Source organism: Salvelinus alpinus, chromosome 26 (assembly GCF_045679555.1).
Source record: "Salvelinus alpinus chromosome 26, SLU_Salpinus.1, whole genome shotgun sequence".
NCBI lineage: Eukaryota > Metazoa > Chordata > Actinopteri > Salmoniformes > Salmonidae > Salvelinus > Salvelinus alpinus.
This window is the reverse complement of record NC_092111.1, coordinates 32,542,108-32,569,006: the sequence shown is the minus strand read 5'-3', so window position 1 is coordinate 32,569,006 and position 26,899 is coordinate 32,542,108. Positions and strand designations below refer to the sequence as shown.

General features: G+C 43.9%; 3 protein-coding genes across 9 annotated transcripts in view; all 3 read right to left on the bottom strand.

Annotated features, from left to right (window-relative positions):
* Positions 1 to 13: 13 nt before the first annotated feature.
* Positions 14 to 2,243, bottom strand: LOC139555204 (progranulin-like). Its single transcript, XM_071368803.1, has 4 exons — positions 2,089 to 2,243; positions 1,571 to 1,711; positions 781 to 927; positions 14 to 533 (listed from the first exon to the last, which is right to left on the bottom strand). The coding sequence occupies exons 2-4, from the start codon at positions 1,709 to 1,711 to the stop codon at positions 405 to 407; spliced, it is 417 nt and encodes a 138-aa protein (XP_071224904.1). The 5' UTR covers positions 2,089 to 2,243; the 3' UTR covers positions 14 to 404.
* A 5,962-nt stretch (positions 2,244 to 8,205) lies between these two features.
* On the bottom strand, positions 8,206 to 16,677 carry LOC139555200 (protein FAM133-like). Of its 6 annotated transcripts, none has more exons than XM_071368795.1 (10): positions 16,010 to 16,677; positions 14,664 to 14,761; positions 11,745 to 11,823; positions 11,558 to 11,641; positions 11,412 to 11,462; positions 11,180 to 11,251; positions 10,859 to 10,945; positions 10,580 to 10,669; positions 10,269 to 10,332; positions 8,206 to 9,034 (listed from the first exon to the last, which is right to left on the bottom strand). In XM_071368795.1, exons 1-10 carry the CDS (start codon positions 16,031 to 16,033, stop codon positions 8,952 to 8,954), a joined length of 732 nt encoding a protein of 243 aa, XP_071224896.1. In that variant the 5' UTR covers positions 16,034 to 16,677; the 3' UTR covers positions 8,206 to 8,951. The 6 variants fall into 6 exon arrangements, 5 of the variants coding, with proteins under 5 accessions (XP_071224896.1, XP_071224898.1, XP_071224897.1 ...); XM_071368797.1 differs by having other exon boundaries at positions 10,273 to 10,332; XM_071368796.1 differs by having other exon boundaries at positions 10,583 to 10,669.
* A 2,121-nt stretch (positions 16,678 to 18,798) lies between these two features.
* Positions 18,799 to 26,899, bottom strand: part of LOC139555199 (cyclin-dependent kinase 6-like) — an 81,720-nt gene continuing 73,619 nt past the window's right edge. For both annotated transcript variants that reach the window (XM_071368792.1, XM_071368793.1), the window contains 3 exons: positions 21,945 to 21,995; positions 21,662 to 21,797; positions 18,799 to 21,476 (listed from right to left, as the gene is read on the bottom strand). In XM_071368792.1, coding sequence (XP_071224893.1) covers positions 21,327 to 21,476; positions 21,662 to 21,797; positions 21,945 to 21,995 — 337 coding nt within the window. In that variant the 3' untranslated portion in view covers positions 18,799 to 21,326. The remainder of the gene's footprint in view (positions 21,477 to 21,661; positions 21,798 to 21,944; positions 21,996 to 26,899) is intronic.

Here is a 26,899-nt window from a genome sequence, read left to right as displayed (position 1 = left end):
CAAAGAAAAACAGTTTTTTCTTACAATGTCATTTATTTGAAGTGTATTGATCTGTCTTTTATGCAATGAATGAGTGGGTGGCATGATTCAACATTCTTTCAACATGTAATGTTATACATTGTTGAACACTCGTTTCTGCTTGTCTTGAAGGGCCTTCTAGAGCGTGCATTATTTCCCTATAAAGCATGCTATATCTGCAGGGTAGAATTCAATGGCTATAGTTCATTTTTACACGTTTTATGTTTGAGTTGCTTTTGAAAGCAAAATTAGAATTGAAAACATTGTTGAATTCGATTTTCATAATAGCAAGCTAGGACTGATGGTTTGGTTAGCTAAACTAGCAAATCTGTTTGTTCAATCCAATACCAGTACAGTGACAACATTATAATTAATAAGACATCTTGTCAGTCCTGCTTAGCATCATCCCTCAGACCTGAAGGAATCTGAGAGTAACCTTTCCTGCACTTGAATGAGGTTGGGTCACAGGTGTATCCATATTCACAGCAATGCTGGCCATCTGCACAGCACTTGCCCTAAAAATAAGAAATAGGTCTCAGAACATGATAGTAATATAGAATCTGCATTATATTGCACATGATCTTAATGTCATTAAAACATGTCACACTGCTCTGTATATGCATGACAGATTATATTTTCATTATGTTAATAAACATGCAACATTGATACTACTACTTTATCAAATGATAGCTCAGTGGTATTTAAGAACAGTTTTATAAAATCCCCTCTAAACCCTGTCTCCATCAGTTTCAGTATATTTACCAGTGGGAATGGGCAGCAGCTCCATTTGCCAGTCGGTCCATTGCAGCAGCTGGTTCCAGAAGGGCAGTAGACTTTTGTGTCACAGCGAATGACTCCAGCCTGTGGGGTGCTGTCAGAGGCCTGAACAAGTGCTGTCCACGGAACCTGCTAAAATAAGAGAAAAATAACAGAAAACCTCACCATCAATGTCATACTCTTAGGTTAAAATGTAATAGCGTACCAGTGTGCAGGAAATATTTCTCTATTCATTATTTTTTATGGCCATAAGGTGGGCATCAAGAAGGCCTTTGACTTTTACAGAAAGAGAACAGTGCCCACTGTAAGTAAGTATGTGAGATCCGGCAAACTGATGTATCCTTTTGTTCCGATGCAGGCCCCTTCAATGATCGAAGCCATCAAGGTCTCCAAACCGGAAAACAAGGTCCACGATCAGGTACCACAATATGCATCACAGGCACCCAATGTGTGTGCCCTTTGATGCATATTGTGGTACCTCATATGTGCCGAATACCTGTTGTGGGATCTTTGCTCGCACAGCTCTCTAAACCCAAGGTCTTTTAACTGAAACATTGGTTGTGTCATCCAACGGTGAAGGAAACAACAGTACTATTATGCTGGTTTCTTTTTCCTGTCTTTACAACCGTTGTGATGCTGAGAATCCAATTTACTAGGGATGTCAAATTGTCTGGTTCCAGATCTGTTTGTGCTGCCAACTGCTACGGTTGTTGGCATGACAAACAAATCTGGGACCAGGCTACAAATTGCCCTCGTGTGAACCCTGGTTACTCACATGGGTAACTGGACAGCAGGCGTATCCTTCTTTAGTCAAACAGCAGGTTGATTGATCAGAGCAGACCTTCCCATCAGGGCAGGTGATGTAGCAAGAGGCAGACCCTGCCACCACTAACACCAATGCAGCTATGTTCCACATCTAAAGGATGGAGAATAAACAAAGAGTTTTGAGGCTTTTTGGAGTAGATTGAGTTCTAAATGTATTTTATGAAGAAAAAAAATAATAGTACATAATCTAAGATGTTTACTTGATCATCACACGCTAGCGGATTTTCCAACAATACATCTTACCGTATATGTTTGAAAGGAAGCTGAGACAGTCACAGCACTAATATGAGTGTCTTAGTTCACTTTCAGTTTCAAATGCATCTAAATTCAGATGATTTCAACTTTGACTAAAATTTGAAAAATGTAATGAATTTGTTGTTTACTAATTCTTCTTAGTTTGTGATGGAGTGATTTCTAATTTCATTGTTTAATATTAAATTATTTCTCCTTTTTTTAAATCTCACTTACCCTGTAGTTAGTCTCGGCTCAGGGATTTAAACACTTCCTGTCATGGGGTTACACACAGCACAATGGGGTGACAGACTCCTTAACTGAAACGCTGCTCTGTACACATTAGGTTTGACACTCCCACTTTTAATAATGAGGAAGTAACTTTCCTCATGAACAGAAACTTAGGTCAATGACGAATCCAGAATTAGTAACAACCGCACTGAGCTAAAGGCTAGAGCTGCCGCTTTCAAGGACCGGGACACTAATCCCGACGCTTATAAGAAATCCCGCTATGCCATCAGACGAACCATCAGACAGGCAAAGTGTCAATACAGGACTAAGATTGAATCCTACTACACCGGCTCTGACGCTCGTCAGATGTGGCAGGGTTTGAAAAATATTAAGTACTACAAAGGGAAACCCAGCCACAAGCTGCCCAGTGATGCGAGCCTACCAGACGAGCTAAATGCCATTTATGCTCGCTTCGAGGCAAGCAACACTGAAGCATGAATGAGAGCACCAGCTGTTCCGGACGACTGTGTGATCACACTCTCTGTAGCTGATGTGAGCAAGACCTTTAAACAGGTCAACATTCACAAAGCTGTGAGGCCAGACGGATTACATGGATGTGTACTCAAAGCATGCGCGGACCAACTGGCAAGTGTCTTCACTGACATTTTCAACCTCTCCCTGACCGAGTCTGTAACACCTACATGTTTCAAACAGACCACCATAGTCCCTGTGCCCAAGAAAGCAAAGGTAACCTACCTAAATGATTACCGCCCCGTAGCACTCACGTCGGTAGCCCTGAAGTGCTTTGAAAGGCTGGTCATGGATCACATCAACACCACCATGCCGGAAACCCTAGACCCACTCGAATTCGCATACCGCCCCAACAGATCCACAGATGACACAATCTCAACCGCACTCCACACTGGGTAGGCCGAACAGGCCCCCATTAACATCGACAGGGCTGAAATGGACTGGGTCAAGAATTTCAAGTTCCTTGGTGTCCACATCACCAACGAATTATCATGGTCCAAACACACCAAGAAAGTCGTGAAGAGGGCACAACAACGCCTCCCCCCCCCCAGGAGACTGAAAAGATTTGGCATGGGTCCCCAGATCCTCAAAAAGTTATATAGCTGCACCATCGAGAGCATCCTGACCGGTTGCATCCATCCAGGACCTACAGTTGAAGTCGGAAGTTTACATACACCAATGCCAAATACATTTAAACTCAGTTTTTCACAATTCCTGACATTTAATCAGAATAAAAATTCCCTGTCTTAGGTCAGTTAGGATCACCACTTTATTTTAAGAATGTGAAATGTCAGAATAATAGTAGAGAATGATTTATTTCAGCGTTTATTTCTTTCATCACATTCCCAGTGGGTCAGAAGTTTACATACACTCAATTGGTATTTGGTAGCATTGCCTTTAAATTGTTTAACTTGGGTCAAATGTTTTGGGTAGCCTTCCACAAGCTTCCCACAATAAGTTGTGTGAATTTTGGCCCATTCCTCCTGACAGAGCTGGTGTAACTGAGTCAGGTTTGTAGGCCTCCTTGCTCGCACACGCTTTTTCAGTTCTGCCCGCAAATTTTATTTCGGATTTAGGTCAGGGCTTTGTGATGGCCACTCCAATACCTTGACTTTGTTGTCCTTAAGCCATTTTGCCACAACTTTGGAAATATGCTTGGGGTCATTGTCCATTTGGAAGACCCATTTACGACCAAGCTTTAACTTCCTGACTGATGTCTTGAGATGTTGCTTCAATATATCCACACACTTTTCCTCCCTCATGATGCCATCTATTTTGTGAAGTGCACCAGTCCCTCCTGCAGCAAAGCACCCCCACAACATGATGCTGCCACCCCAGTGCTTCACGGTTGGGATGTTCTTCGGCTTGCAACCCTCCCCCCTTTTCCTCCAAACATAACGATGGTTATTATGGCCAAACAGTTCTATTTTTGTTCCATCAGACCAGAGGACATTTTGGAGCAGTGCCTTCTTCCTTGCTGAGCGGCCTTTCAGGTTATGTCGATATAGGACTCGTTTTACTGTGGATATAGATACTTTTGTACCTGTTTCCTTCGGGATCTTCACAAGGTCCTTTGCTGTTGTTCTGGGATTGATGTGCACTTTTCGCACTAAAGTACGTTTATCTCTAGGAGACAGAGCGCGTCTCCTTCCTGAGCGGTATGACGGCTTCGTGGTCCCATGGTGTTTACAGTGCTGTGAAAAAGTATTTGCCCCTTCCTGATTTCTTTTTTTGTGTGCACATTTGTCACACATTTGGTTCAGATCATCAACAAAAAGAAAATATTACACAAAGATAAGCCAAGTAAACACAAAATGCAGTTTTTAAGTGATCATTTTATTTATTAAGGGAAAAAAGCTATCCGAACCTTCATGGTCCTATGTGAAAAAGTAATTGCCACCTAAACCTAATAACTGGTTGTGGCACCCTCAGCAGTAACAACTGCAATCAAGCATTTGCGATAACTGGCAATGAGTCTTTCACATCGCTGTGGAGGAATTTTGGCCCACTCTTCTTTGCAGAATTGTTTTAATTCAGCCACATTGGAGGGTTTAAGCTTGTTTTACTTATGTAAAAAAACACTGCATGGCCTCAAAATGCTAATTTGTTATCATGGATTGTCAGTCCTTGCATCCAAATCTCTGTCTATGAATTTGAGAGTGGTTACATTTCTCCAGGCCCATCCCTCAGCCTTTCACAAAAATATAGGCAGGTGGACATTTATTGTTTCAAATGCAGATTAGTCCTTTAATGCCCATCCCCCTGAGTTTTAGTGACCTCCATTCCACAACTGTTACAGTGCCTTCAGAATTCAAAATGGCTTAAATCATGGTTATTTCTCACCCATGTGCACACACGATACCCCATAATGACAAAGTGAAAACATGTTTATAGATTTTTGGGAAAATGTATTGAAAATGAAATACAGAAATATCTCAAATACATAAGTATTCACACCCCTGAGTCAATACATGCTAGAATCACCTTTGGCAGCTGTGAGTCTTTCTGGGTAAATCTCTAAGACACGTGTCAAACTCATTCCACAGAGGGCCGAGTTTCTGCAGGTTTTCGCTCCACCCATGTACTTGATTGAATTAAGGTCACTAATTAGTAAGGAACTCCCCTTCACCTGGTTGTCTAGGTCTGAATTGAATGGAAAAACAAAAAACCTGCAGACACTAATCGGCTCTCTGTGGAATGTGTTTGACACCCCTACTCTAAGAGCTTTGCACACCTGGATTGTACAATATTTGCACATTCTTTCTAAGCTTCAAGCTCTGTCACTATGTTGTTGATCATTGCTAGACAGCCATTTTTAAGTCTTGCCATAGATTTTCAAGCCGATTTAAGTCTAAACTATAACTAGGCCACTCAGGAACATTCAATGTCATCTTGGTAAGCTTCTCCAATGTATATTTGGCCTTGTGTTTTAGGTTATTGTTCTGCTGAATGGTGAATTTGTCTCCCAGTGTCTGTTGGAAAGCAGAAAACCAGGTTTTCCCCTAGGATTTTGCCTGTGCTTAGCTCTATTCCATTAATTTTTATCAACAACAAAAAACCTCCCTAGTCCTTGCTGGTGACAAGCATACCCATAACATGATGCATCCACCATGCTTGAAAATATGTGGTATTCAGTGATGTGTTGGATTTGCCCCAAACATAACGCTTTGTATTCAGGACACAAAGTTCCTTTCTTTGCAGGTTTACTTTAGTGCCTAAACGCAAACAGGGATATTTGTATTCTGTACAGGCTTCCTTCTTTTCACTCTATCATTTAGGTTAGTATTGTGGAGTAACTACAATGTTGTTGATCCATCCTCATATCACAGCCATTAAACTCTGTAACTGTTTAAAGTCACCATTTTCTTCCTCTCCGGGAACAAAGTTAGGAAGGACGCCTGTATCGTTGTAGTGACAGGGTGTATTGATACACCATCCAAAGTGTAATTAATAACTTCATGCTCAAAATGGATATTCAATGTCTGCTTTTTTTTTTACCCATCTACCAATAGGTGCCCTTCTTTGCGAGGCTTTGGAAAACCTCCCTGGTCGTTGTGGTTGAATCTGTGTTTGAAATTCACTGCCCGACTAAGGCACCTTACAGATAATTGTATGTGTGGGGTACAGAGATGAGGTAGTCATTCAAAAATCATGTTAAACACTAGTATTGCACACAGAGTCCATGCAACTCTTGAACTTATTTAGGCTTCCAATAACAAAGGGGTTGAATACTTGACTAAAATCATTCCACTTTGACATTATGGGGTAATAATGTAAGCCAGTGACACAAATCTCAATTAAATCATTTTAAATTCAGGAATAACACCACAAAATATGGAAAAAGTCAAGGAGTGTGAATACTTTCTGAAGGAACTGTATATTTCATGACCCTAGCCAAATGATGTTGCATTGACATACAGTACCAGTGAAAAGTTTGGACACACCTACTCATTCAAGGGTTTTTCTTTATTTTTACTATTTTCTACATTGTAGAATAATAGTGAAGACATCAAAACTATGAAATAACACATATGGAATCATGTAGTAACCAAAAACGTGTTAAACAAATCAAAATAGATTTTATATTCTTCAAAGTAGCCACCCTTTGCCTTGATGACAGCTTTGCACACTCTTGGCATTCTTTGAGTTCCCACAAATGCTAAGCACTGGTTGGCTGCTTTTCCTTCACTCTGCGGTCCAAGGTTGGATGATTGTGGAGGCCAGGTCATTTGATGCAGAACTCCATCACTCTCCTTCTTGGTCAAATACACCTTACACAGCCTGGAGGTGTTGGGTCATTGTCCTGTTGAAAAACAAATGACAGTCCCACTAAGCGCCAACCAGATGGGATGGTGTATCGCCGCAGAATGCTGTGGTAGCCATGTTGATTAAGTGTCCCTTGAATTCTAAATAAATCAGTCACCAGCAAAGCACCCCCACACCATCACACCTGCGGAAATCATCCGTTCACCTACTGTCTCACAAATACACAGCGGTTGGAACCAAAAATCTCAAATTTGGACTCATCAGACCAAAGGACAGATGTCCATTGCTTGTGTTTCATGGCCCAAGCAAGTCTCTTATTATTGGTGTCCTTTAGTAGTGGTTTCTTTGCAGCAATTTGACCATGAAGGCCTGATTCACACAGTCTCCTCTGAACAGTTGATGTTGAGATGTGTCTGTTACTTGAACTCTGAAGCATTTATTTGGGCTGCAATTTCTGAGGCTATTGGCTGACCTTCATGTTTTAAAAGTAATGATGGACTGTCGTTCCTCGTTGCATTTTTGAGCTGTACTTGCCATAATATGGACTTGGTCTTTTACAGTGGTGTAAAGTACTTAAGTAAAAATACTTTAAAGTACTAAAGTAGGTTTTTGGGGTATCTGTACTTTACTACTTTTACTGTACTACATTCCTAAAGAAAATTGTTATTTTTACTCCATACGTTTTACCTGACACCCAAAAGTACTCGTTACATTTTGACAGGAAAATGGTCCAATTCACACACTTATCAGAACATACCTGGTCATCCCTACTGCCTCTGATCTGGCGGACTAACTAAACACAAATGCTTCATTTGTAAATTATGTCCGAGTGTGTTACCTCTACCTTGTCACAACACAACTGATTGGCTCAAACACATTAAGGAGGAAATAAATTCCACAAATTATTTAAGGCACACCTGTTAATTGAAATGCATTCCAGGTGACTACCTCATGAACCTGGTTGAGAGAATGCCAAGAATGTGCAAAGCTGTCAAGGCAAAGGGTGGCTACTTTGAAGAATCTCAAAAATATTTAGATTTGTTTAACACTTTTTTGGTTAAATGATTCCATATGTGGTAGTTCCTAGTTTTGATGTCTTCACTATTATTCTACAATGTGGAAAAAAAGTCAGAATAAAGAAAAACCCTGGAATGAGTAGGTGTGTCTAAACCTTTGACTGGTACCGTACAGTAAGTCATACATTTAGGGACTTTTCCTTATCAAAATTGTACAGTATTTCATGATGCGTCCTGGATGATAAGTTTAAATGTGAATCATTCATCATCCATCCACTAAAAAGAACAATATTATGGCTAAAACATTAACTTTAATAATGAAACCAGATTAATTTATTGATATCATTCATAGTTGTATAACTCTTTACATTTAACAGATTGTCCCTTGTGATTATGACCATTTGACTTGTATTTTTAGAATCCCAATTTATGAGGATGGCAAGAGAAGTGTCCATCATATCAGATTACACGCATCATGGCACAGGCATAAAAGTCCCAAAATTACCTCATTGTGTAACTAGCGATGCAGTTTTAGAAAGATGAGATTGTCAAGTAAAAATTATACATAGAAGGCCAGCACACCAAGGGTGTACAAAATGGAAGTACATTTTCATAGGCACATTTTTCAGTTCAGTTGGGCCACACTTGACGACTTGTGGTTTCCTTATTGACGTTTATTTAGATTGGATAAAAACTCTGCTAACAAAAATAAGTTTTCACAGAGGGTTTGATTCTAGTTCACCAGTCCTTATGTTGCTTTCAAGACAACTGGGAACTCGGAAAATAAACGAGGCCAAATCATAACGTCCGTGATCTTCAGGTCGGAAAGTCAGTTCTCGAAAGATGCCCGAGTTTCCGACTTGGATGACCGTTCAAAACGAGCTTGTTTCCCCCCCCCCCCAGGTTCCCAGTTGTTTTGAACGCGGTATTAGTTTAATACTCTCAAGCCAGCAGTTCCCATAGTGCACCAACTACCCCAGTCATGGGGGCAGCCCAGGTGGGAGTTGTTGGTAGTTGGAAGGCAGAAGCTCTCTACTAGTGGACAGAGCCACACCGCTAGTCTAACTCTGCGTCAGATGTTTTTTTCTTCTTCCTTTGTGTTTCTTGTGCTTCTTTTTCCTCTTCTTCTTTGATTTGTCCTGTTAACATTTACAACAGTTAGACAGGGAAGTGTTAGGCTTCCATTCTGTTCTTATATACAATCTGTGCAGAAAAATATATTTATCAGGCAGTTTTGTATTACATGTCAAAATGTAATACATTACAAATGTTGTACTTTTTTTTTTAAACCCCATTTTTCATGATTACGATCTTGCTTCATTGCTGCAACTCCCCAACCGGCTCAGGAGAGGCAAAGGTCAAGTCATGCATCCTCCAAAACATGACCCGCCAAACCGCTCGCTTAACCCAGAAGCACCAAAGTTTTGGAGGAAACACTATTCAACTGACTACCGAAGTCAGCCTGCAGGTGCCCCGGCCCGCCACAAGGAGTCACCAGAGGATGATGAGACAAGTAGTCCATGACTGGTGCAGTCCATGAAGAGGAGATGCACTGCAGTACTTCATGCAGCTGGTGGCCACACCAGACACTGTCTAACTTTTGATTTTGACCCCCGTTGTTCAGGGACACATTACTCAATTTCTGTTAGTCACATGTCTGTGGAACTTGTTCAGTTTATGTCTCAGTTGTTGAATCTTGTTATGTTCATACATGTTAAGTTTGCTGAAAATGGGCCTCCGGGTGGCGCAGTGGTCTAGGGTAGCTGTGCCACCAGAGATTCTGGGTTCGAGCCCAGGCTCTGTCGCAGCCGGCCGTGACCGGGAGGCCCATGGGGCGGCACACAATTGGCCTAGAGTCGTCCGGGTTAGGGAGGATTTGGCCGGCAGGGATATCCTTGTCTCATCGCGAACTAGCGACTCCTGTGGCGGGCCGGGCGCAGTGCACGCTGACCAGGTCGCCAGGTGTACGGTGTTTCCTCCGACACATTGGTGCAGCTGGCTTCCGGGCATTGTGTCAAGAAGCAGTGCGGCTTGGTTGGGTTGTGTTTCAGAGGACGCATGGCTCTCGACCTTCTCCTCTCCCGAGTCCGTATGGGAGTTGCAGCGATGAGACAAGACTAACTACTACCAATTGGATACCACAAAATTGTTGAGAACAAAGGGGTAAAAATAAAAAATAAGTTACTGAAAATCAAAGCAGTTGACAGTGAGAGGATGTTTCTTTTTTTGCTGAGATATCATATATTTTTTACATAATTTAGTCACCATTTCTGACATGCTGGACACCGCACCAGTAAACATTGTCTGGCAAAAATAAAAGGCAGTGGCCGTCATCGTCCGGTGGTTACTGTATGCTTGACTGACTTAAATCACCTACTGCTGTCATTTTGTCTTTCTCCTTCTCTTCACTACTTCTCTTCCTCTTCTTGGGTTCAACCTACAGGAGACATTGCAAAAATTTACAAAACCACAATGGCTGGGAAATTCCAGTGACAGCTTCCCAACATCCAATCGCAAAGTATAGTATTTCACAATGATATAGGATACAAAACAGTTCCCGCAACTACAGATGACCTACAGTATGCCCTGGAGCAAATGGATTTAAATCATATAAGCAGTCATTTAAATCAATACATAACACATTTTCATTAAACATGGCAAATGAACAGAGTAAAAACACTTACAACCTCCATGTTGGAGTCAGCGGACAACTCTGAGGAGGAGTCTTTACGACTTCGCTCAGCTTTCCTCTTCTTCCGGCGGCTCTTCTCACCCTGAAGTGCAAACATTTACAGGCCTCAGTTCCCTGCAGCCTGGCAAGTTCATTTACAGCTCAGCATGTTCAAACACCCATTCAGGCAGAAATACACAAAACAGAAGGACTAAAAGCCACATAAATGTTGTTTTTCTTTTCTTGCTCATATTTTGTGAAAAAGGTGGAATATTCTCCATATCAAACTAACCTTGCCGCCGGGCTCCAATTCTACAGTAGAGACATCCGATGCTTTCTTGGAGGACCGCTTCTTTTTCCTTTTGGCGCTCTTTTCATTCTGACCACACAGACATCAGATAAAAACATTACAGTAGGACAATAATGTTTCTCAATATTCATTAACCAACCAAATCAAAATAGTTCCAGGACATTTAATTCACACAGCTCTTTGTGCCCACCATATATAATTAATTAGACGTAATGATATTTCTTTCTATGGTGCCCATAGGGTGACATAGGGTAAACGGTAGGACAAGCTGACAGACTTGTCACTAACTACTATGGTACATACCTCGTCTTCAGAGTCTGAGGAAGAGCTGCTAGAAGAATCAGAACTTGATGAGGAGGATGAAGGAGAGGAATGCTTGACCAAACACAATGAAAGCAGAGCTCATTAGATTTGAAGACAGTAGCTGACATAAAAATATATTAGTGGAACGCTTCCATTTTTAAAGGGCAGATAACACTACCGCAGTATGTCTACCACCAGTCTTCAACAAAACATTGAAGACAGCTTTCCTCACCCTGTTGGATTTCTTTCCTTTTTCTTTCCTTCCTTTCTCTCTCTTCTTTTTCTAAACACAAAACAAAGATGTGGTGTGAGAAGTAGATACAGTAAAACAAAATGGTTGTATTCAAATGTTAAACATGGATGGAACTGGAAGCATACCTCTTTCTTCTCCTCTTTCTCCTTGTCTTTGTCAACGCCACCCAGTAACTTCTCTCTGTTCTTCGTCAGCTCCTTCTTCCAATTCTATAAAAAGCAAATAGCGATGTTTTATGTAAGCTAAATATAAAAACACTGAATTTGTACAGTATAATAACAGTCAAATAAAGAACACACATTTTAACAATACCTCGTTCATTTGGTCCTCAAAGTCCGCCAGGGCTCTGGAGCCTTTCTTCTTCCTGTCTATGATCTCCTTCACCTCTTCCCTGATGACAGAAGAAAAATCATCATCACTCAACAATGGATCACAACTGATGGCCTTCCGCTGAAGGCCCATTCTGCTAACCGCGGCCTGCTAGCTACCTAGAGCTACTTGGAACCCTACTAATCCACGACGTCACCGCACAAAGAGGCAAAAACAGACTTACCTCCATCGCGACGTCCCCCAAAGGCACTTCTGCTAACTTGCTAGCCCCGGTCTGCTAACTGCTAGCTTGCTTGCCCCGGTCTGCTAGCTTGCTTGCCCCGGTCTGCTAACTGCTAGCTTGCTTGCCCCGGTCTGCTAACTGCTAGCTTGCTTGCCCCGGTCTGCTAACTGCTAGCTTGCTTGCCCCGGTCTGCTAACTGCTAGCTTGCTTGCCCCGGTCTGCTAACAACTAGCACCGGCCTACTAACTACTAGCTTGTTAGCACCGGCCTGCTAACTGTCTGAATCTCCGTGTCCCCAACCAGCCCAACCACTCACTGGACCCATATGTTCACTTTGCTACGCATGCCTCTCTCTAATATCAATATGCCTCGTCCATTACTGTCCTGGTTAGTGATTACTGTCTTATTTTACTGTAGAGCCTCTAGCCCTGCTCAATATGCCTTAACCAACCATGTTGTTCCACCGCCTACATATGCGATGACATCACCTGGTTTAAACGGCTCTAGAGACTATATCTCTCTCATTACTCAATGCCTAGGTTTACCTCCAATGTACTCACATCCTACCTTACCTTTGTCTGTACACTATGCCTTGAATCTATGCTATCGTTCCCAGAAACATGCTCCTTTTACTCTCTGTTCCGAACGTGCTAGACGGCCAGTTCATATAGCCTTTAGCCGTACCCTTATCCTACTTCTCAACTGGTGATGTAGAGGTTAATCCAGGTCCTGCAGTGCCTAGCTCCACTCCCACTCCCCAGGTGCTCTCATTTATTGACTTCTGTAACCATCAAAGCCTTGGTTTCATGCATGTTAACATTAGAAGCCTACTCCCTAAGTTTGTTTTACTCACTGCTTTAGCACACTCTGCCAACCCGGATGTCTTAGCCGTGTCTGAATCCTGGCTTAGGAAAACCACCAAAAACCCTGAAATCTCCATCCCTAACTATTTCCCGCCAAGATAGAACTGCCAAAGGGGGCAGTGTTGCAATCTACTGCAGAGATAGCCTGCAGAGTTCTGTCTTACTATCCAGGTCTGTACCCCAAAATTCGAGCTTCTACTTCTAAAAATTCACCTTTCCAGAAACAAGTCTATCACTGTTGCTGCTTGCTATAGACCACCCTCTGCCCCCCAGCTGTGCCCTCGTCACCATATGTGAATTTATTGCCCCCCATCAATCTTCAGAGCTCGTGCTACTAGGTGACCTAAACTGGGACATGCTTAACACCCCGGCCATCCTACAATCTAAGCTTGATGCCCTCAATCTCACACAAAGTATCAATGAACCTACCAGGTACAACCCCAAATCTGTAAACACGGGCACCCTCATAGATATGATCCTAACAAACTCGCCCTCCAAATACACCTCTACTGTTTTCAATCAAGAACTCAGCGATCACTGCCTCATTGCCTGCATCCGTAATGGGTCTGCGACCAAACGACCACCCCTCATCACTGTGAAACGCTCCCTAAAACACTTCTGCAGGCAGGCCTTTCTAATCGACCTGGCCGGTGTATCCTGGAATGACATTGACCTCATTCCGTCAGTAGAGGATGCCTGGTTATTCTTTAAAAGTGCCTTCCTCAACATCTTGTGGCTCAGTTGGTAGAGCATGGCGCTTGCAACGCCAGGGTTGTGGGTTCATTCCCCACGGGGGGACCAGGATGAATATGTATGAACTTTCCAATTTGTAAGTCGCTCTGGATAAGAGCGTCTGCTAAATGACTTAAATGTAAAAATGTAAATCTTAAATAAGCATGCCGCATTCAAAAAATGTAGAACTCGGAATAGATAGTGTTTGGTTCACTCCAGACCTGTCTGCCCTTCACCAGCACAAAAACATCCTGTGGCGTTCTGCATTAGCATCGAATAGCCCCCGTGATATGCAACTTTTCAGGGAAGTTAGGAACAAATATACACAGGCAGTTAGGAAAGCTAAGGCTAGCTTTTTCAAACAGAAATTTGCATCCAGTAGTACAAACTCCAAAAAGTTCTGGGACACTAAAGTCCATGGAGAATAAGAGCACCTCCTCCCAGCTGCCCACTGCTCTGAGGCTAGGAAACATTGTTACCACTGATAAATCCACTATAATTGAGAATTTCAATAAGCATTTCTCTACGGCTGGCCATGCTTTCCACCTGGCTACCCCTACCCCGGTCAACTGCCCGGCACCCTCCACAGCAACCCGCCAAAGCCCCCACCATTTCTCCTTCACCCAAATCCAGATAGCTGATGTTCTGAAAGAGCTGTATGTTTTGTTTATTCCATGTGTAACTCTGTGTTGTTGTATGTATCGAATTGCTATGCTTTATCTTGGCCAGGTCGCAGTTGCAAATGAGAACTTGTTCTCAACTAGCCTACCTGGTTAAATAAAGGTGAAATAAGAATTTAAAAAAATTAAATGGTGACGTAGGCCTAGGCCCAAACATTCAAGGGCATGGCCACAATTTCTTGTGATTTGCAGGGAGCATTTCACACTGTGTAGCCTAGTATTATAAGAAAGCAATGCTTTATCACCCAGATTTACACACATAGAAGGTAATAGGGATCCACCATTTACCCGTGGACACTCTTCAGCAATATTAGTGACAGATGATCAACTTGCCAGTTGTATAACCTGGAGAGCTTCTCAGAGCTTTTCAGGCACAACGCCTATGTGTCATCTTAATGCTTACCATGTTGGCCGTGGTCTGCTCAGGTAATCCTGGATAGAGGGTCCTGCATTGGGTGCGGGTCCATTGGCACGTGATGCAGCTATTGGGTTCACATAAGACTGAAAACAAAAAAAGGGAGGCAGTCAGACCAGACACCTCAACATTGACATCTGGCTACCATCCCCAAAACACACCTTGCCAAACAAACAAACAAACAGCAGATCAACATTCTGTGTGTTCCTGGCTGACAATAACACTAGCTAGACAGGAATTGGAAAGGGTGCGTTCGTAAATTAACTGTGGAGTCCCAGAGTGCGTTCACCGTGCACACTGGACGCTCTGCCCGAGGAGTAGGGTTGATCTGAGCGTTCTGATCAACGGCAGTCAAGCACCCAAGCTAACTGGCCAAAGTTGGCTAGTTTGCTAACTACTTCCAGACAAATGAAATAACACCTTACTGAAAATGTTACTCGCCCTAGCAGAGCTGGTTAGAGTGCTTTAATGTTATCATGAGGGTTAGTGACAAATTTATGGCAACAATTTTGTTCAGTTTCTTTTGCCGAAGTTTACTTACACCGGTCATAAAGTTAATGGAGTTTGTAAATATCTCAATTATTCCGCGGCCTCTGGCACTCAAACTAAAAGTGCTGTGAAAATCGGAGTAGATTTACGAACGAACCATACTTTTTATTAGCTTGGTACGATCAGTAACTTTTATTAGGATCAAACAAGTCCAAGGCGGTCAATGACAACTCTATGGCCTTCCCGTAAAAATACATGTTTACAAATTCATACAGTAAATTAGTAGCAGATAGCTAACTGATGAACTCGAGCCTAGTTGGCAGGTTGAGCGAGCTACTGTAACATTCGTTTTTTCGTCCGCGTTCTTTGGATTATGTTAACAGACGGGATGCTTTGGATTATGTTAACAGACGGGATGCTTTGGATTATGTTAACAGACAGGATGCGTTAGCCATCTACCTATATTATTATAAACCTACACTGATATTTCGACCTAAATAGATACGTTTAATTCTTCTGGCACGGATATCGGTCCTTCTTGTTAGCTACCTGCTAACTTGTTATTCTGTATCTGCCAGGTTAGTTTGCCTAGCTAGTTAGCTATATTCGTTCGATAAACATTGCGTATGTTAAAATAACTACAATTTGTGCATCTTTGATATGGCTAGTTTAAATGAAATTCAATTTGCCTGCGCACTTAGTTACAATAACTAGCTTAGATGGCCTAGCTAACATTTTTTCAGTGCCCGCTTTTAGCTATAGCCAACACGTTTGTTTTCATGCATACCATTAATCGTAAAAAGCTAAATATCCACACAGCTGGGATTATTTAACACATTACTCACCACTCTATTGTCCCTCTTCCCCATTTCGGTAGATTTAGCCTACGATCGAGCTAATATCAATCAATCCACTAAAACAAGTGAGATGATTTAAAGATGTTACGTAGCTGGTTTCCACACTAGGTAACACAACCACAAAGTCAGATGCCACAGAGTCAAAATTGTCTACAACATTTTAGTTTTTTGGTCTTAATTTAAGGCTAGGGTAAGGTATACGGTTAGTATTGTGGTTGGGTTTTAAATCCGATTTTAATAACAAGATAAATTGTAGAAATGGGCGGGGTTTAATTATTGTGGCTGTTTTAACTAGTGACGACTGGTCTTTGACGACGGACACAGACATGCAGTACAATCACAGATAGAACAATGATACAGATATTTTAGCGGATGTATAAACGTGAAGCGTCTGCTTGGCGTTTCCACTCACTACCAAAACTGGTAAAAACTGGTAGTGAGAGGAAGCCCACTGGCAGGCAGTGGGAGAAGATGGAACGAGATTAATTTTGGCCGACGTTCTGCAATTTTCTCATCGATGAAACATTTGATCTCAATACAGTTTTCTGTTCCCTAAACTAGAATATGTAATGAAAAGAGTGGACTACGTTTGGTAGACTTTACTCTTTGCAAAAGTTTAAAAAAAATCGCGATGTTTAGGAGTGCAAATGCGAATTGAGTTATTGCACAAGCGCACTTCATAAAGTAAGCGTTCCCTAAACGGAAATATGCAGATGATGCTACAACGCGCCAATAGGATCTTGCTAGTTCGTGCTTGGCTCTGCCCACCTTGCTTGTTCTGCCCACTAGACTAATTTTGTTCCCATCGGGTCGGCTGTCGTCTATCTTGGTTTAGTAAAACATCCTTGGTACAATCAAAGACCACAGTACCTTATTTCGTACAGTTGCGCTAAGGAAATTACTGCCCCATAGCGGTAAAAAGATAAATAAATACAAACACCATCATAAAAAACCCTGGTGGACATTTACCTTTATAAAATAACAGGAATTGTGTTGTTAAGATTATACACAATAATGCCAGTGGAAACACATTTAACACACAAAATATTTATTTTACCAAAATAAAAATGTCAGGCGGTTGTGAATACAATAAAATAAACTTTAAGTTGCTACAGCTTAGAGAAAACTATGGTTTGCAACTGCACATGGGGACAAAGATCGTACTTTTTGGAGAAATGTCCTCGGGTCTGATGAAAGAAAATAGAACTGTTTGGCCATAATGACCATCGTTATGTTTGGAGGAAACGGGGGATGCTTGCAAGCCGAAGAACACCATCCCAACCGTGAAGCACGGGGGTGGCAGCATCATGTTGTGGGGGTGCTTTGCTGCAGGAGGGACTGGTGCACTTCACAAAATAGATGGCATCATGAGGGAGGAAAATACCGTGGATATATTGAAGCAACATCTCAAGACATCAGTCAGGAAGTTAAAGCTTGGTCGCAAAGGGGTCTTCCAAATGGACAATGACCCCAAGCATATTTCCAAAGTTGTGGCAAAACGGTTTAAGGACAACAAAATCAAGGTATTGGAGTGGCCATCACAAAGCCCTGACCTCAATCCTATAGAAAATTTGTGGGCAGAACTAAAATTGTGTGCGAGCTAGGAGGCCTACAAACCTGACTCAGTTACACCAGCTCTGTCAGGAGGAATGGCCCAAAATTCACCCAACTTATTGTGGTAAGCTTGTGGAAGGCTACCTGAAATGTTTGACCCAAGTTAAACAATTTAAAGGCAATGCTACCAAATTCAAATTGAGTGTATGTAAACTTCTGACCCACTGAGAATGTGATGAAAGAAATAAAAGCTGATATAAATCATTCTCTCTACTATTATTCTGACATTTCACATTCTTAAAATAAAGTGTGAACCTAACTGACCTAATACAGGGAATTTCATGGAACACTGGTCACTTTAATATGTTTACATCCTGTTTTACACACTTCATATGTATATATTGTATTTCAGTCAAGGCTCATCCTATATAACTACTGTACACACCTTTTCTATTCATATACTGTCCATACTGTCTATACACACAAAAACATTAGGAACACTTTCAGAATATTGAGTTGCACCCCCTTTTGCCCTCATAACTGCCTCAATTTGTCGGGGCATGGACTCTACAAGGTGTCGAAAGCATTCCAGAGATGCTGGTCCATGTTGACTCCAATGCTTCCCACAGTTGTGTCAAGTTGGCAGGATGTCCTTTTGGTGGTGGACCATTTTTGATACATGGCAGCGTAGCCTAGTGGTTAGAACGTTGGACCAGTAACCGAAAGGTTGCAAGATCGAATCCCCGAGCCAACAAGTTACAAATCTGTCGTTCTTCCCCTGAACAAGGCAGGGTGGGTTAACCAACTGTTCCTAGGTGTCATTGAAAATAAGAATTTGTTCTTAACTGACTTGCCTAGTCAGATAACGGTTAAAAAATACACGGGAAACTGTTGAGCATGAACAACCTAGCAGTGGTGCAGTTTTTGACACACTCAAACCGGTGTGCCTTACACCTACTACCATACCCCTTTCAAAGGCACTTACAGTACACCTTTTGTCTTGTAATGTAAAATAGAATTCTTTACACATTCTTTAAAGATTGTACATCAGAAACTATCACAGAAAAATGTGCTTTTTCATCATTTTTTACAGCTTCACATGTTAACATTTAAATACCACAACAAAATATCCATACATTCCACAGCCTAATACAACCCAATGTAATATTAATCACAATATTATTTTGTTATTTGCATGAATCCCAAATAAGAACGCTCACATATACAAAGCATATTTTTTTATTAAAATGGTGCAACATGAAGCAATCACCACTGGTGGCATTTATTCATGTAAACATAATGCCCATTGCCTCCATATCATCATTGTAAATGAAGTTACCATGTCACAAGTTGGCATTTCAAATACATTTGTGGCCTTTACTTTCATCCTCGGAGCTTAGAAAATGTGCTAAAATACTAAATGTTTCAGTACTGTTCATTGGCTAAAGGGTATTTGCAATACAGAGCTATCATAGGTGCATTTCTGCAATCATTGGAAATCTATGGCAGACCCCATGTAGGTGGCTGTAAAAAAGTATACTTTTATTATTTTATATTACATAGACAAAAGTATTCCTGTCCCATGTTTTAAGTTACAAATGATCAATAAACCTCTTAAACCAAACAAAAACATACATTGATCGCTTCAAGTTGATATAATGTAGACTACAATGATGACAGTCTACTTATTAGGGCAGTTGACGTAGAACTGACCGATACCAAGAAAGCTTGACAATCCCTATTTCTAGAGAGTTGTAATATGAAGTCTGCAATGTATCCATCAATGGCATGAATCATCTGACAGGACAGAGATGAGTACAAAACAACTCTACATGGAGAGGGGAGCTCAGTCCAAAATTCTTTCATGTGGTTTTTTATTTTATCATGTATTAGATTAAACCATATGCGCCCCGACACTGAAAAACAAGTAAGATATCAAACATACTGTATCGTAGCAAACGTGCAGTTTGATTCACACGGTCAGGAATTCTGTAAAATGAGTATAGAAGCACAATCATGTTGTAGCATTAACATCATCCAATGAAACAGTTGATCAAGTATCATCCAATGAAACAGTTGATCAATTAACATCATCCAATGAAACAGTTGATCAATTAACATCATCCAATGAAACAGTTGATCAATTAACATCATCCAATGAAACAGTTGATCAATTAACATCATCCAATGAAACAGTTGATCAATTAACATCATCCAATGAAACAGTTGATCAATTAACACCATCCAATGAAACAGTTGATGGAGTCTAATCATGAATGTGCAAAGTGTGTCAGAATGATTTCTGATTTGATTTCTAATAAGATCCTGAGTGTATTTGTGTGCTAGCAGCACTAGATATACCAGAGGGAAAGTTATGGTCTAGATGTATTACTGTGCAGTAAGAAGTTTTACAAACAAATAAACTATTTTCCAATCCCACAGAGGGAGCAACTCTGAAAGCACTCTAGCTAGTCATATTGAATCAAAGTGAGCATAATACGTAGGGTATTAAAACAACTTACCACAGAACAGCTGTGTGTTTCGACATGAACCCCTGTATGTTTCTATGTAACCCTTACAGACTCAGTCTAAATGAAGCAGGTACAATGTTCAACCTCCTCTGAATCCGACGTATCAGCCTGCCTTTTCTCTCTAAAAAATCTCCCAACGAAGAACATTTCACTGACCCACACCTACACTAACCTTACTACTATCCTGCTACACATGTCAGTGTGCTGGATATGCAAGTAAAACCAGCTATTCACCACTACTGACAGTATTAGTGCAGTATCTAGCTCTATACCATTCTACATGCCTCACATTGTCAAACCTTTCCTCCCTTGGATATTACCTTGTATTCTTTCTAGATCTTACCAGAGATTTACATTTAAATTCTCACATGTTGTTAAAGTCCAATAAAATTAAGACAAAATAGAAAATAAGACATCAACTGTCAATAACTTTAAAATTAAGTTAGGAAATACAGAATCATGCTTTTATGCCAAATGTAATTGTGCTGAATAGTGCGTACGTCGACCTTATTCTCATTCAACAGTCACTTTACTATGCCCTGTGCATCAGGTCATACATAGAGTCTCGAATGGAGGCAATCCGATTTCATCACAGTTTATGACACTGAAGTACGGATGCCATAAGAGGACCTCAAAGTGACACATTTTCAGTCTTTTCTGTTCGCACCAGTCAAAGTCTTATAAGATGAAGCCCATCAGAAATCCTGCTCTGGCCTGCAGTAACACAGGACAACCTGTAGGTGGCAGTGATATCAAAACACACGTGTTTGTTTGGACCAGAAGAAGCACTAGGCAGTGTGTGAGGTCCTCCTGCATTGGATTAAAATGTGTGTGTGTGTGTGTGTGTCACCTCTCTCGGTTGTTGTGAAGGTGAGCTCCAGGTGAGGTCCATGCCGACCTACCCTTGTTGCTTGGTGTTCCCCCACCGAGGAGCCTCTCCTCAAGCTAAGGAAGGAGAGACAAGAGGCAGCAGCTCCTGGACATCCAGAGGTTCTCCCCTGGTGGCAGTACATCTCAGCTTCAGGGGTCCTTGCATTGTTTAAACTTTTTTTTTAAGTATCCTAAAAAGCAGCATTCAAATCGGTAAATTGTGGAAGACAGCACTGTTGCCTTTTGGAATCAAATGTCTCTGTTTATTGCTCTCTTTCTCAGTCTTTGTGTCCATCCCTCTCTTTCTCTCCCTCTCTGTCAGGCCAGTCCAGTCCTTGGCCAGGGGGCTGTCAGGCAGCTCTCTCCTCCAGGGTGGGCTTGTTGCTGCCGATGGGCTGGGTGTACACACTCTTAGTGTCACTATCCACACTCTGGAAGTAGGGGTGGGTCAGAGCAGCAAACGCTGATATCCTTCTGGAGGGATTAAAAGCCAGGAATTGCTGCATGGAGAAAGATAAAAACAAATATTATTATTATAACATTTTCCTTAACAAAAAGAAAAGTGTGAGTTTCATTCCTTTCGGACAAATCCATTTGAAACAGTATGTACTGTATTTTGAGTGTGTGTGTGTGTGTGTGTGTGTGTGTGAGAGAGAGAGAGTGTGTGTGTGTGTCTGATACTCACGAGTAAAAGAGATTTCCCCAGCTCGTCCATGTCAGGGACAAGTTCTCCGATTGGCTGAGGGGGTCGTGGGGAGAAGGCACTCTGTGGTAGGGCTACTTCCTGGGGCCAGTCCTCCACCGAGGGAACCCCGACCACACTGAAGGATCATCATCATTATCATCATCATCATCATCACCAACACTATTTTCGTCGTCATCATTACCGCCATCATCATAATAACAATCCTCATTATTTGCCAATTGATTGTTAAAACTGTAAATATGACGTACAACATGGTACTTACTCTAAAATCTTGCCCAGCTGATCAACATCTGAGTTTCCTCGAAACAAAGGTCTGGGAGAGGAAGAGCACATGTCAATATAACTGAAGTTGAAGTAACAAACTGTGTTCAATGAATCTGATAGATTAGTTTAAAAAAATATCCCCAGTTCAACTTCATCAATCCTAATTTGTCCTTCATAAATCCATGGGAGCTGTGGCGGTGATGCAGGCAGCCTTCATGCTGTCTCCATCTCCTCAACACAAAATGACACATTCCTACTGAGCAGACATCATCGATAACGGACATAACCAGTCCAACCCTCACTCTGTTCTACTGTAAAGAATTGGCTTTCCTGGTTGTTGTGACCAAGTTCCAGTTTTATCGTCACATGCTCAAGTACAGTGAAATGCTTAACTTGAATGCTCTATCCGACAGTGCAGTAATCAATATCAAAATAATAACCAATAAAAAAGTATATATAATAAAGAAAACATGATAAATAATAAATAAGAGAGGGACATACAGTACCAGTCAAACGTTTGGACACACCTACTCATTCAAGGTTTTTATTTTAACTATTTTCTACTTTGTAGAATAATAGTGAAGACATCAAAACTATGAAATAACACATATAGAATCATGTAGTAACCCAAAAAGTCGGAAGTTTACATACACTGTCACCTTCTGACCATAGTTCTTGTGTGTTTTACTTGTTTTAGTGTTGGTCAGGACGTGAGCTGGGTGGGCATTCTATGTTGTGTGTCTAGTTTGTCCATTTCTATGTATGCCTGATATGGTTCTCAATCAGAGGCAGGTCTTTGTCGTTGTCTCTGATTGGGAACCATATTTAGGTGGCTTGTTTTGTGTTGGGGTTTGTGGGTGGTTGTTTCCTGTCTTTGTGTTCTGCACCAGATAGGACTGTTTTCGGTTTTCACATTTATTGTTTTGTTGCTTGTAGTGTTCACGTTATTATCTTTATTAAATCATGTTGAACACTAGCCGCGCTGCGTTTTGGTCCTCTCCTTCATCCCAGGAAGAAAGCCGTAACAGAACCACCCACCATACTCGGACCAAGCAGCGTGGCTATGGGAAGCAGCGGCAGCAGCAGCAGCAGCAGGAGCTAGCAAGGCAGAGCGGCTGGAAGCCCGAGAGGCTCCCCCAAAAATGTATTGCGGGGGGGCACACGGGGAGTGTAGCTGGGTCAAGTAGGAGACTTGAGCCAGTTCCCCGTGCTTACCATAAGGAGCAGTTGGCGAAATTGAGGTACGGAGAATGTGGAGAATGTGGAGGAGTTATTGGACAGATTGGAGGAAAGTGAAAGGATGGGAGATTATGAGACATTCGATGAGTTGTTGGTAGAACTGGAGGAGAGCGAAGAGAGAGAGCTGTTGGTTTGGGGTAGTATACACGGTACTCGCCCTGAGGTGTGTGATTACCGTGGAGAGCGGGAGTACGGGCAGACACCGTGTTATGCGGAAGAGCGCACGGGGTCTCCTGTACGTGTTCATAGCCCGGTGCGGTACATCCCAGCTCCACGTATCGGCCGGGCTAGAGTGGGCATCGAGCCAGGTGCCATGAAGCCGGCTCAACGCAGCTGGTCTCCAGTGCGTCTCCTCGGGCCGGTGTACATGGCACCAGCCTTACGCATGGTGTCCCCAGTTCGCCAGCACAGTCCAGTGCGGGTTATTCCACCTCCCCGCATTGGCCTGGCTACGGGGAGCATTCAACCAGGTAAGGTTGGGCAGGCTCGGTGCTCAAGAGCTCCAGTACGCCTTCACGGTCCGGTATATCCGGTGCCACCTCCTCGCTCCAGTCCAGTACCACCAGTGCCAACACTACGCACCAGGCTTCCTGTGCGTCTCCAGAACCCTGTTCCTCCTCCACGCACTCTCCCTGTGGTGCGTGTCTCCAGCCCGGTACCACCAGTTCCGGCACCACGCACCAAGCCTACTGTGCGTATCCAGAGCCCTGTACGCACTGGTTTTTCTCCCCGCACTAGCCTTGAGGTGCGTAGCTACAGCCCGGTACCACCAGTTCCGGCACCACGCACCAGGCCTATAGTGCGCCTTGAGAGTCCAGTGTGCCCTGTTCCTGCTCCCCGCACTCGCCTAGTGGTGCGTGTCTCCAGTCCGGTACCACCAGTTCCGGCACCACGCACCAGGCCTACTGTGCGCCTCAGCAGGTCAGAGTCGGCCGTCTGCCCAGCGCCGCCTGCGCTGCCCGTCTGCCCAGCGACGCCTGCGCTGCCCGTCTGCCCAGCGCCGTCTGAGCTGCCCGACTGCCCAGCGACATCTGAGCTGCCTGTCTGCCCAGCGCCATCTGAGCCGCCCGTCTGCCCAGCGCCATCTGAGCTGTCCGTCTGCCCAGCGCCATCTGAGCAGTCTGTCTGCCCAGCGCCATCTGAGCCGCCCGTCTGCCCAGCGCCATCTGAGCCGCCCGTCTGTCCAGCGCCATCTGAGCCGCCCGTCTGTCCTGAGCCGATAGAGCCGTACGTCAGTCAGGAGCCGCCAGAGCCGTCCGCCAGTCAGGAGCTGCCAGAGCCGCCCGCCAGTCAGGAGCCAGAGCCGCCCGCCAGTCATGAGCTGCCCTCCAGTCATGAGCTGCCTTCCAGTCATGAGCTGCCTTCCAGTCATGAGCTGCCTTCCAGTCATGAGCTGCCATTAGTCCGGAGCTACCTTTCAGTCTGGAGCTACTTCTCAGTCCTGAGTTACCTCTCAGTCCTGAGCTACATCTCAGTCATGAGCTACCTCCCAGTTATGAGCTACCTCTCAGTCATGAGCTGTCCCTCAGTCCAGAGGAGTTCCCTCAGTCCAGAGGCGCTCCTCAGTCTGGTGGGGCCCTTTGTGAAGGTTCCTAGGCCAAGGTCGGCGGCGAGGGTCGCCACTCAAAGGACGCTAAGGAGGGGGACAAAGACAATGGTGGAGTGGGGTCCTCGTCCAGCGCCAGAGCCGCCACCGCGGACAGATGCCCACCCAGACCCTCCCCTATAGGTTTAGGTTGTGCGTTCGGAGTCCGCACCTCAGGAGGGGGGTACTGTCACGTTCTGACCATAGTTCTTGTGTGTTTTACTTGTTTTAGTGTTGGTCAGGACGTGAGCTGGGTGGGCATTCTATGTTGTGTGTCTAGTTTGTCCATTTCTATGTATGCCTGATATGGTTCTCAATCAGAGGCAGGTCTTTGTCGTTGTCTCTGATTGGGAACCATATTTAGGTGGCTTGTTTTGTGTTGGGGTTTGTGGGTGGTTGTTTCCTGTCTTTGTGTTCTGCACCAGATAGGACTGTTTTCGGTTTTCACATTTATTGTTTTGTTGCTTGTAGTGTTCACGTTATTATCTTTATTAAATCATGTTGAACACTAGCCGCGCTGCGTTTTGGTCCTCTCCTTCATCCCAGGAAGAAAGCCGTAACATACACCTTAGCCAAATACATTTAAACTCAGTTTTTCACAATTCCTGACATTTAATCTGTGGACCAAAGCGACCAAATGTGGACCAAATGAGTGGACCAAAGCGCAGCGTGGAAAGTGTTCATGATTTTATTGATCAAAGAAACACTCGAACAAAGTAACAAAACGAAAGCGAACAGTTCTGTCAGGTAAACAGATACTAAACAGAAAATAACTACCCACAAAACCCAACGGAAAAAGGACAACTTATATATGATCTCCAATCAGAGACAACGATAGACAGGTGCCTCTGATTGGGAACCACACAAACATAGAAATAAAGAAACTAGAATGCCCACCCTAGTCACACCCTGGCCTAACCAAAATAGAGAATAAAATCCTCTCTATGGCCAGGGCGTGACAGTACCCCCCCAAAGGTGCGGACTCCGGCTGCAAAACCTGACTCTAAAGGGGAGGGTCCGGGTGGGCATGCCTTCATGGCGGCGGCTCCGGTGCGGGACGTAGACCCCCCTCCGCCCGCAGATCCCTCCGCTTTGGTGGCGGCCCTGGTGCATGGACCTTCACTGGAGGAACCGGGCCGCAGATCATCGCCGGAGGAACCAGACCACCGATCATCGCCGGAGGCTCCGGACTGGGGACCGTCGCTGCAGGCTCCGGACTGGGGACCGTCGCTGCAGGCTCCGGACTGGGGACCGTCGCTGGAGGCTCCGGACTGGGGACCGTCGCTGGAGGCTCTGGACCGCAGATCTACGCTGGAGCCTTCGTGCCATGGATCATCACTGCAGGCTTCGTGCCATGGATCCTCGCTGCAAGCTTCGTGGCATGGATCATCACTGGAGGCTTTGAGGAGACGTGGAGACGTACTGGAAGCCTGGTACGTGGAGCTGCCACAACACGTCCTGGCTGGATACTCACTTTAGCTCGGTGAGTGTGTAGAGCTGCCACAGGACGCACTGGGCTCTGACGGCCCACTGGAGGCATAGTGCGTAGAGCCAGCGCAGGACACACTGGACTGTGGAGGCGCACCGGAGGTCTGGAGCGCAGAGCTGGCACAACTCGTCCTGGCTGGATACCCTCTGTAGCCCGGCAAGTGCGGGGAGCTGGAACAGGCCGCACTGGGCTGTGCTGGCGAACCGGGGAAACTGTGCGTAGAGCTGGCGCAGGATAACCTGGGCCGAAGAGACGCACCGGAGGCCAGGAACGCTGAGCCGGCACAATCCATCCTGGCTGAATGCCCACTCTAGCACGGCCACTGCGGGGAGCTTGCACAGAGCGCACCGGGCTGTGGATGCGCACTTAAGGCATGGTGCGCAGAACCGGATAGCACTGTGCTTTACCGGTCACTCGCTCCCCACGGTAAGCACGAGGAGTTGGCTCAGGTCTGAACCCTGACTCTGCCAATCTCCCCGTGTGCCCCCCCCCCCCCAAAACATTTGGGGGCTGCCTCTCGTTCTCGCCTCGTTGCTCCAACTCCTCGTAACGTCGCCGTTCCGCCCACCCTAGTCACACCCTGGCCTAACCAAAATAGAGAATAAAAGCCTCTCTATGGCCAGGGCGTGACATAATCCTA

Coding starts and splice junctions, on each gene's coding strand:
- LOC139555204 (XM_071368803.1), bottom strand. CDS start 1,711: ATGTGGAACATAGCTGCATTGGTGTTAGTGGTGGCAGGGTCTGCCTCT. Junction 928..1,570: donor CCTGCTGTCCAGTTACCCAT/GTGAGTAACCAG, acceptor CTCTTATTTTAG/CAGGTTCCGTGGACAGCACT. Junction 534..780: donor GCTGCTGCCCATTCCCACTG/GTAAATATACTG, acceptor TCTTATTTTTAG/GGCAAGTGCTGTGCAGATGG.
- LOC139555200 (XM_071368795.1), bottom strand. CDS start 16,033: ATGGGGAAGAGGGACAATAGAGTG. Junction 14,762..16,009: donor GGAAGAGGGACAATAGAGTG/GTGAGTAATGTG, acceptor TTTTGTTTTCAG/TCTTATGTGAACCCAATAGC. Junction 11,463..11,557: donor AGAAAGAGGAGAAGAAAGAG/GTATGCTTCCAG, acceptor TTTTGTGTTTAG/AAAAAGAAGAGAGAGAAAGG.